General features: G+C 37.9%; 1 protein-coding gene and 1 long non-coding RNA gene across 7 annotated transcripts; one reads left to right on the forward strand and one right to left on the reverse strand.

Moving 5' to 3' along the window:
* LOC106328073 (RING finger and transmembrane domain-containing protein 2) lies at nt 1-2,330 on the forward strand. Its single transcript, XM_013766431.1, has 9 exons — nt 1-58; nt 137-654; nt 734-810; nt 904-1,072; nt 1,195-1,283; nt 1,374-1,538; nt 1,633-1,710; nt 1,795-1,898; nt 1,985-2,330. The coding sequence occupies exons 2-9, from the start codon at nt 156-158 to the stop codon at nt 2,088-2,090; spliced, it is 1,287 nt and encodes a 428-aa protein (XP_013621885.1). The 5' UTR covers nt 1-58; nt 137-155; the 3' UTR covers nt 2,091-2,330.
* Nucleotides 2,331-4,009: 1,679 nt separating this feature from the next.
* On the reverse strand, nt 4,010-8,311 carry LOC106335425. 6 transcript variants are annotated; one of them, XR_001268722.1, is made up of 5 exons: nt 8,111-8,311; nt 7,063-7,348; nt 5,405-6,665; nt 4,966-5,153; nt 4,010-4,275 (listed from the first exon to the last, which is right to left on the reverse strand). It is a non-coding gene; the product is annotated as an uncharacterized LOC106335425 (long non-coding RNA). The 6 variants fall into 6 exon arrangements; XR_001268720.1 differs by having other exon boundaries at nt 4,966-5,029; nt 5,107-5,153; nt 5,405-7,348; XR_001268723.1 differs by lacking the exon at nt 5,405-6,665 and having other exon boundaries at nt 4,966-5,029; nt 5,107-5,153; nt 8,111-8,310.
* Between the last annotated feature and the right edge of the window lie 1,124 nt (nt 8,312-9,435).

The raw sequence follows: 9,435 nt of genomic DNA on the forward strand, positions 1-9,435 counted from the left end.
TTGGCTTTAGGGTTTCCAAAACGAGCTAATACGATCCCAAGCTCGCCGGCCGTTACAGGTAGTTGTTCGCAGCTCAATTCCTTTCCCTGCTTACTCGTGTCCCCTTTATCTATTTGATCTTCGATTTTATTTTTAGGGTTTTTTTTTAATTTCAAATGGAAACGTCAAGCACCAACAACGACACCTTCAGAGGCTCTCCGCGAAGAAACTCCTCGATCCTCTCAGCTTCCAACCTCATCCAAGCCCCCATATCAACCTTGCTAGAGTACTCAGGCCTTCTTCGACCGAGGACTACGAGTCCTACTCACGAGGCTGAAACGTTGGTTAGTAGCGATGATTCCCCAGGGATAAACTCCAACGGAGGAGGAGGAGAGGTTGCCATTAGGATCATCGGGAACGCGGAGCAGGATGAGGTTGCTGAAAGTGATATCACTGGTGCCGCACAGACTACTGAAGTTCCTGGTTCTTCTTCTGCAAGTCCCGTGGGGGGAGGAACTGGGGAAGGAGGCGAATCTGTTGGTGGAGATGCTGCTGCGGCAAGCCGAGATTCGCCTTACCAGAGATATGATATTCAGCAGGCTGCAAGGTGGATCGAGCAGATTCTTCCCTTTTCTTTGCTCCTCTTGGTCGTCTTTATCCGCCAACATCTGCAGGGTACTCCTCTCTTTTTATTATCTATTGTTTGTGCTTTTATATTATATTCTGGTTTGCTTATAATGTTTCATTTTCTTAGGTTTCTTTGTTGCAATTTGGATTGCCGCTGTCATGTTCAAGTCGAATGATATTATGAAGAAGCAAACCGCATTAAAGGTTTAATATTTTTCTGCATTTATTGCTTTCTTTCTATAAATGGGTAGTTTTTTAAGTCTCAATTCAAACATGTCTCTGATATTGGTTTTGCAGGGTGAGAGGCAGATCTCCGCTTTAATCGGGATCTCCGTAGCGTTTGCGGCCCATGTGGTTGGTGTTTATTGGTGGTTTCGCAAGGATGACCTCTTGTATCCCTTAATCATGTTCCCTCCCAAGTCCATTCCTCCTTTCTGGCATGCCATTTTTATCATTGTCGTCAATGGTGTGTGTACCCCAAACTCTCTTTTTTTTTTTTTTAATTTAATCATAAATTATATAAATATCACCATGTTACATGCATGTTTTATAATTTTGTGCTTACACAACTTGCATATTTTGCCTCAGATACACTTGTACGGCAGGCCTCAATGATACTCAAGTGTTTTCTCTTGATGTACTACAAGAACAGTAGGGGTCGAAATTATCGTAAACAGGTCAGTGTTCTTCTATTCTATGTCCCTTTGAGCTTTTTTTCACTTTTAAGCTGCGATCATTAATTTGGTTAGTTAACTTTTTTTATGTAGGGTCAATTGCTAACTTTGGTTGAATATTTGATGCTTCTGTATCGCTCTTTGCTGCCTACCCCTGTATGGTACCGTTTCTTCTTGAACAAGGATTATGGAAGCCTCTTCTCCTCTCTTATGACAGGACTCTATCTGACTTTCAAGCTCACTTCTGTAGTTGAGAAAGTAAGTGTTCTCTCCAGAATTTCATCACCCTCTTTTTTTATTATTTTCTGAAAGTAGTAGCTGATGAGGGGAAATTGGCACTTAACTTTTTTAGGTTCAATCGTTCTTTACCGCATTAAAATCTTTGTCACGCAAAGAGGTGCATTATGGATCATATGCAACTACAGAGCAGGTCAGTGTTTAGAAAAGATTCATATATATATAACTAATGCCTTTGTAAGATTCAATTCTAAACAAGCAAGAGAAATGGTTGCAGGTGAATGCTGCGGGGGACCTGTGTGCCATCTGCCAGGAGAAGATGCACACACCAATTCTTCTTCGCTGCAAGCACATGTTTTGCGAAGATTGCGTTTCAGAGTGGTGAGTTGTTTTGTTGCATATAGCAGTTGTTGTTCTTTGTGTGTTGTTGATGTTTGAATGAATGTTGATTATTATACTTGGTGCAGGTTTGAGAGAGAGAGGACTTGTCCTCTGTGCAGAGCCTTGGTCAAGCCAGCGGATCTGAAATCGTTTGGTGATGGATCAACCAGTCTTTTCTTCCAGATATTCTGATTAACATGCATACAAAGTACAACGTATAAATATATCATCCATCACAAGCCCTTGGGTAGAGAGTATTGCCGTTTAAGTTGTGCACGAAAGACACCACTACTGATGATGATGCCTTGAAGATGTTTATACAATCCTATTTGTTAATATGAAAATCGCCTTTTATATATTCGTTAGCCTAAAAAGAAAAAGAATTCAATATTCAGAAAATCGTATTTATTCAATATGAAAAAGTTCTTACTACAATCATCAACAAAGGCAAGGAAGCTGTTCATAAGTTTTACAGAGAAACACTTTTGCTACATTTGAAACTTTTTTTGTCGAAAACCATTGTTATTCCAGCATCAGCTTTTACATTTTTTCGCTATAAAACAAATGATGGAACTCTTTAGCAGCCTACTGAAATTCGAGGAAAAAAGAAAGAGATTTAACGGAAACCTGCTTCATCGCCAACAAGCACTTTCATAAGCCTCCCCTTCTGCTTCTGTTCAAAGGAAGTCGATAATGGAGTTGTATTCAGATACCAACAAGCAATTTTGCAACCAAGAACATACTAACTAACACCTCTCTGCCCGAGAAAACTGGCTTGTTTAATATCAGTTCCAACGTTACAGTGACCAACATATCTACCCTTCATATCAATGGCTCTCTCTAAGCTTTAATCGCCAAGAAACCAATAGGGCAGACCAAGTAGATAGTGTACATCAAATTAACACATTCAATAAGTAAGATTGGGTTGTTTTGAAATAACAATTAAACAAATCATAATCTGAAAACTAACATGATAAGAGGTTCTATCATTTTCTTTGGCCCCCCCAAAAAAAAAGAGGTTCTATCATTTTGAGATGACGTACGATGCAGTTCCTGAGGAAGCATTTATTAGAGATAAATGTCACACATCGTATATTGCAAGGGATACTTAATAATATATAAGATGGATGAGCCACTCCACTTATCACCAATTGGTTTTAGGTTGGAAGCTCGTCTAGCTTAACATGGTATCAGAGTCCGATCCATACAGTCCAGTCCGATCCATTATCGATCCAGTCCAAATTCGGCCCATCGATCCTTGCCCGAACATTCCGAGATTGACGCTCAAAGAATCATTATCTCGAGGAGGCGTATTAGGGATAAATGTCTCACATCGGATATTGGAAGGGATCTTTAGTAATATATAAAATAGATGGACCACTCCACTTATAACCAATTGGTTTTAGGTTGGAAGCCCGTCTAGCTTAACAGCATTATCACCACGCATACCATTCGATTCTTGATCTCGTACTCCATCACCTGACATGGAGGTGTGAATATCAACCTCCATTTCCTCGTCACAATCAGAATATTCTTCTCTTTCGGATCTCGACATATCATGTGAACTTCACTGTTGGCCTCTGATCTATATATTATGTCGCTCAAAGACAGTACTCCAGTAGTTCCAGCTTCTGTCTCTTCGTTTTTTTCAGCTCCAGCTGATTTTTTTTTTTAATTAAAAGAAACGTAGATGAATATAAATCGATGCTTCATCAAGGGAAGTGCCAAATAGACTTGACGATGAATCTACCAATTCATGCTTACGACTCTTTTTTCATGTTTATGATGCTCCTCTGCTTGCTACTTCAAACACATCTGAACCGTTTTTTTACGATTTAATTAAAGAGCTGCTTTATCCAAAAAAATCAAGTAATTATGACATAGCACAAGATTAATTTAGCGTTAATTAAATACGAAATGCATAAGTTTAATTGAGTTTCACCAACCTCGGCCTATATATTATCAGTTCCATTTTTTAGAGGTTCTAGTGACTACATATTATACGGCAAGATTATCTGCATGCATGTGTTTTATTTTTTTGGTAAAATGTAAAATTCATACAATTTTTGAATTTTTTTAGTGTTGCAAGCAACTTATTACAATAGGAAATAGAAACAAAGAAACAACCCAACTCAAGCAAGAAAAGACCATCAAGGTGGTCTGCATGCATGTGTTGGTATAATGGTATATATCATATGTTCTAAACACATCAGAGCCATTCTTCTTTTGTAGTAGTTTAGTTACATCAGCAAAACAGATTAAATTAAAATATAAACCCTTTTCATGGAGTTTCTTCATGAAAGTACATCCATCTTTGCGCAGCGTTGAAGGCTTGAAGCCTAGTCTTGGTTCGTTAGCATACCTAATATGATTTTCACTTGAAGTGAAATTGAAGAAACACAGTTTTAGTATACTGACTAATGAACAAATTAAAGAAGCTGGTATAGTAAACATATACAAATAAATACTATTGATCCAAGAATCAAATATTCCAAAAGGTTTTAAAGTTACAGTAGAAAGACTAATTTGACATTGTATATGTTACTACTACGTACGTAAGGATTATGCAACAAGCTGACGCAGGAAGATCAGTGACAAATTTTCTCAGAAAAAGATCAGTGACGCATTTGTTGTAAGAAAATATCCCAACAGAGAAGCTAATTGACGAGATAAAGAAAATGCATGGAAAAATGGAAAGGGTTTATATATGGCTGGCTAGTGTTTGTAAGCCTATGTTGCGTATCACAATGTAAATGAAACCTCCTTCAAGTCAAATTCCAAAACCCAATGTTCTGTGCATCCCACTATCACACTATATCCACTTATTCGACTAATATCCTATTCGTATAAAAGTTCCTATAAATCCTACTAAACTTCATTTGCAAGACGATAATCATTTTCCTCACCACAATAGTCGGAGATAAGCTCTCACGCTCAGCCGTATCAAATTCAACCGCTTCAACTAATTGTGGCTGATTATACTTATTTGATTGCACACAGCTAACCAGTACAGAAACTACAACTCTGGCACAAAAAAATAAAAGACCTTAAGATCAAAAATATTCACCTAACAACACACATAAACTACAACTTCTCTGATTCTGAGCTCATCAAGTCCAAGCTTTGGTTAACTGTCGCCACTAAATCCTCAGTAAAACCCAATCATATTCCATATATTCAAAGTGTAATCTACGTAACTTTGACAAACCTTTTATAGTTGGGAATGAACCATTCAGTATAACCGTGAGTTAGAGTCTGCAAAAACGAAGTAGTATACATTCCAGTTAAAAGATAATGAAGAATAAGAGTGGACTTGTTCAAGAACAAGAGAGAGAGAGTAATTTCGAAACTAAGAGAGGGAGTAAAAAAGGATAATGTTTCCTTAATTTTATTGTCTTCACATACAATGATATTTACAGAAACATAATAGAGAAGTGAGATAGCAAGCTGGATAATAGGATGCTCTAAAGGCTCCACCAGATTTGATTTCAAATTTGAGTTCACACCTTAAAGTCAACACTCTCCAACGACTCTTTTCGTCTCAATAACTCAGCCACTCTCCAATGGAGAGGTAGATCAGCTTTCCAACCAACCTTCAATAGAGTTTAAAGTCGCCAACTGGAGTATCTTCAAACTCTCTCTCACGCAAGACTTTGTAGCCTTCTTCAAGTGGTGTCTTAGCTACTCTTGCTCCAAGCTTTTCTGCCTCATTTAAAAGATCAAGTGTGTACTTTCTTTGGTAGAGCGACACATCTCAATTCCTAGAAAGTATTTTAGTTCACCCAAATCTTTAATATCAAATGTAGACTTAAAAAAAGATTTAGTAGAGGTGATGATATCATCTACATAGATCAGGATCACCACAATTCCTTGCTTGCTTGTGAGAGTGAAGAGAGTATGGTCAGCTTCTGATTTTACAAACCCTCTTCCATTGAGAGTTGCACTCAACTTGTGATACCAAGCTCTTGGAGACTGTTTTAATCCATAGATTGCTTTCTTCAATCTTAGGACATTTCCTGGCTTGACCATGTCTTCCATACCAGGTGGTGGTCTCATGTAGACCTCATCCTCCAGCTCTCCTTGAAGAAATGCATTCTTGACATCCTTCTGCCATAGATCCCATTCCAAGTTCACTGCCGCTGAGAGAAGAATCCTTATGGTGTGGAGCTTTGCTACTGGTGCAAAGGTGTCTAGATAGTCTTCTCCATAGACCTGAGTGTATCCTCTTGCAACTAGCCTTGTCTTCTTCCTTTCTGGCTTTCCATTAGCCAAATATTTGATGATGTAAAGCAGGCGACTTGTCACTGCCTTCTTTCTTTTGGGGAGTTCCGTTTCATACCAATTATCATTCTTAATCATTGCATTGATCTCATCTTTCTTCTTGCTGCAAGTTGTTGATGGCTCTCTTTACTTCAAATATTCTGGTGAGATTTGAAGTGTTGCCATACACCTTGTGCAAAGTATCCCACAACTGTTTTGGGGTTGTGCAGTGTGAGTAAAAGTCCATAAGAGGACCATCAAGAGAGCTTTGCAAGATAGACAACACCATGAGATCTTCCTGAACTCATTTGCCTTCATCTACCACTACAACCTCCTTGCCATCTTCTCCTTGGGTGATTTGCTTTGGAGCTGAACCTGAAGTGTCATGCTCCCAAAAGCCTCTTCCTCCAAGGGCTGTCTTGGTCATTCTAGACCAGGTAATATAGTTTCCTGGTCCCTTGAGTGTGACTGGAATGTGAACTGCTCTGTAATGAACCATCTCTTAAGCTGTCGCAAAGAATTGTTTGAAATTTCAAGAATGGATTTGAGAGATATCAACTCTGGAAAGCCAAGAAATTTGAAGAAAACAAGAACACTAAAGAACTCAGATTTATTATCCACTGGATAAAAGAAATCTGTAGAAAAATTTGTGAAATAAAAACAGAGAAACAAGAAAAAGAAAGTAACAGAGTAAGCTTGCGGAAGTAACTGAGGTAATCATGAGCTTAATGCTCTAATACCATAAAGATAATGAAGAATAAGAGTGGACTTGCTAGAGAGAGAGAAGATAATGTTTCCTTAACAGTGATAGTTATAGAAACATAGTACATAAGTGAGATGGTAAGCTGGATAATAGGATGCTCTAAAGGCTCCACCAGATTTGATTTCAAATCTGAGTTCATACCTCAAAGTCAACACTCTCCGATAGCTCTTTTCGTCTCAATGACTCAGCCACCTCATGTCATAACTTAGCGTCTTAACTCAGCCACCTCATGTCATAACTCAGCCGTCTCATGTCCATAACTCAGCCACCTCATCCTTCATTCCATATCTCAGCCACCTCATCACATATCTCAACCACCTTGTGTCAATTTTATTCATGTCTTCATGTCAATACCAGTGACAATAGATACTTAGAATACAAACATCATATTCCAACGAGTCTAAGAAGCATAATGGGTCAACCAAACCTAACCCAACTAGAAAAAAAAAAAAGACATTAGAGAAATCCAACAAATATTATATATACATGCTAATTCACACATATACGTTATGTCATATGTTTAAATTTATTATAAGACAAAATCTGTGATATGAAGAATGTACAAAGCTTTGAAGCTAAATCTAATGCCAATCAGTTTAAGATTATAAAATAAAGAATGAGATACAACATATATAATGCATATACATAACTTGGTATGGATAGACATAATTATATGAACACATAATCACTAAGATTCAGTGAAGATCCAAGAAGGAGAAGTTATGACATAGAGAGAGTGAGCACGCAAAAGCAACATATACAACAAACTTAATTTTATACAATCCCCCCTTTGTGTGCTCGCTCTCTTCTGTCAACTTCTTTTTCCCCCATCAACATGTAACATATAAGCATGTAATAAATTGAAGAGAAACAACATATGTGTATATATAGCCAGGAAAATCTAGCTCAAAAACCGATGATAAAAGAAAGGAAAAACATAAAAAGAGAGAAGTCGCAAGTACAGAACGAAGGTACTTGAGATCAGATTTGGGAATAATAACAACTAAAAAGACCTCGATCTACGGATCCATAAAAGGAAAGTAAAATATCTAAGTACGGACACTAACTAGGGTTTCTCTAATTCACAGCTCTAGATTTTTTTTTTAGAAGAACTGAAGCTAGAAACAAAGGTGATGGAGATGCGCTCAGAATTGAAACTGGTATATGGAGAAAGAAAGGTTAATCTTACTATAAATATTCACTCTCTCCTTCATGCAAAATTATGCATATGTGTGTGCTGGCTCTTTCTCTCTATCAAGAGAGCAGCGAATATTTTTAAAACCCTAAAATGAATAAGATCTGAAAACGTTTTCAAGAAATTTAGATTAAATGGAAGCAGGAGAGAAAATGAAAAACAGAGAGGAAGATATTAATAAGTACGGATGGGGAAAACGCTTGGCTATGGTTTGTCGGAGAGAGAAACGTGTCGCTATCAAAAGGCCAAAGTCTTTTGTCTTTGGTCGTTGATTTGACTTAAGATGCGCTATGAGCCGTTGGATGTGTCTTTATTTTATCAGTTCCGTCTCTTTGCCGTCTTATCTGTTTAATGTCCTTGTAATAGATTGCGTCATTAGTGAAGGACACACGCGTGTCGCACCATCTTTTCTTCATCAGCTTAAATCTGGATTAATGCTGACTTTATTTTATTTTATTTTTTCGTGTCCCGGTTAGCAGGAGATTTGTAAGTTAAGAAGGTACCTAGAGTTTGATTAGTTTCTCCGCTCGCGGCCGCAAAAACTTCTTTGTTAAAACACTAGTAAATAAAAACTCTATAGCCACGTTTTTTTTCGTGGCTATGAACCAAATTTCGTAGCTATATGACCGATAAGCCACAGAATGCTACGAAAACAAAAACGTGGGTATACAATCGTAGCAAATTTCGGCTGTATCAAAATCGTAGCAAAGAAGCCACGATTTTACCATGAAATTTTTTGTAGCTATACCAATCTTGCTACGAAACGGAACATCGCAAATTCGTGGATATTTCAAAAAAAATTATTAAAAAAAAAATTCAGAAAAAAACAAAATTAATTTTTGTTTTTAAAATTTTATTATTATATATATTACACAAAATACACAGATATACACACAAATACATCGTCATCTATACGGGTACAGAGGAATATCACCGTCGGCTTCAGCACCTCCACCGCCGTAGCTTCAGCACCTCCACCGCCGTAGCTTCCGTGCTTCACCACCATCTCCGTCGCGTTTCATTCGTCACACCACCAGATCCGGCATGTCTGTTCCGTCACGATACCACCTCCAGCGCGTTTCCTCCGTCGCGCCACCACCTCCGACGTGTCTGCTTCTTCTCAGATCTGTAAACAAAACAATTAGAAATAGCTTAAGAGATGCAGAGAAAGAGATTAGAAGAGGAGTGAAACACCTTGCTTCTTCAAAAACAATGAAGAAAGAGGATGAAACACAGAGTCATGAAATCGGCTTGGTCTCTACGACAATGGCGACTAATGCTAACGACGGCAGGTGTGAATGGAGGTAGAGTAGGGATAG

The sequence above is a fragment of the Brassica oleracea genome, chromosome C3 (genome assembly GCF_000695525.1).
Source record: "Brassica oleracea var. oleracea cultivar TO1000 chromosome C3, BOL, whole genome shotgun sequence".
In the NCBI taxonomy this organism is placed as follows: Eukaryota; Viridiplantae; Streptophyta; class Magnoliopsida; order Brassicales; family Brassicaceae; genus Brassica; species Brassica oleracea.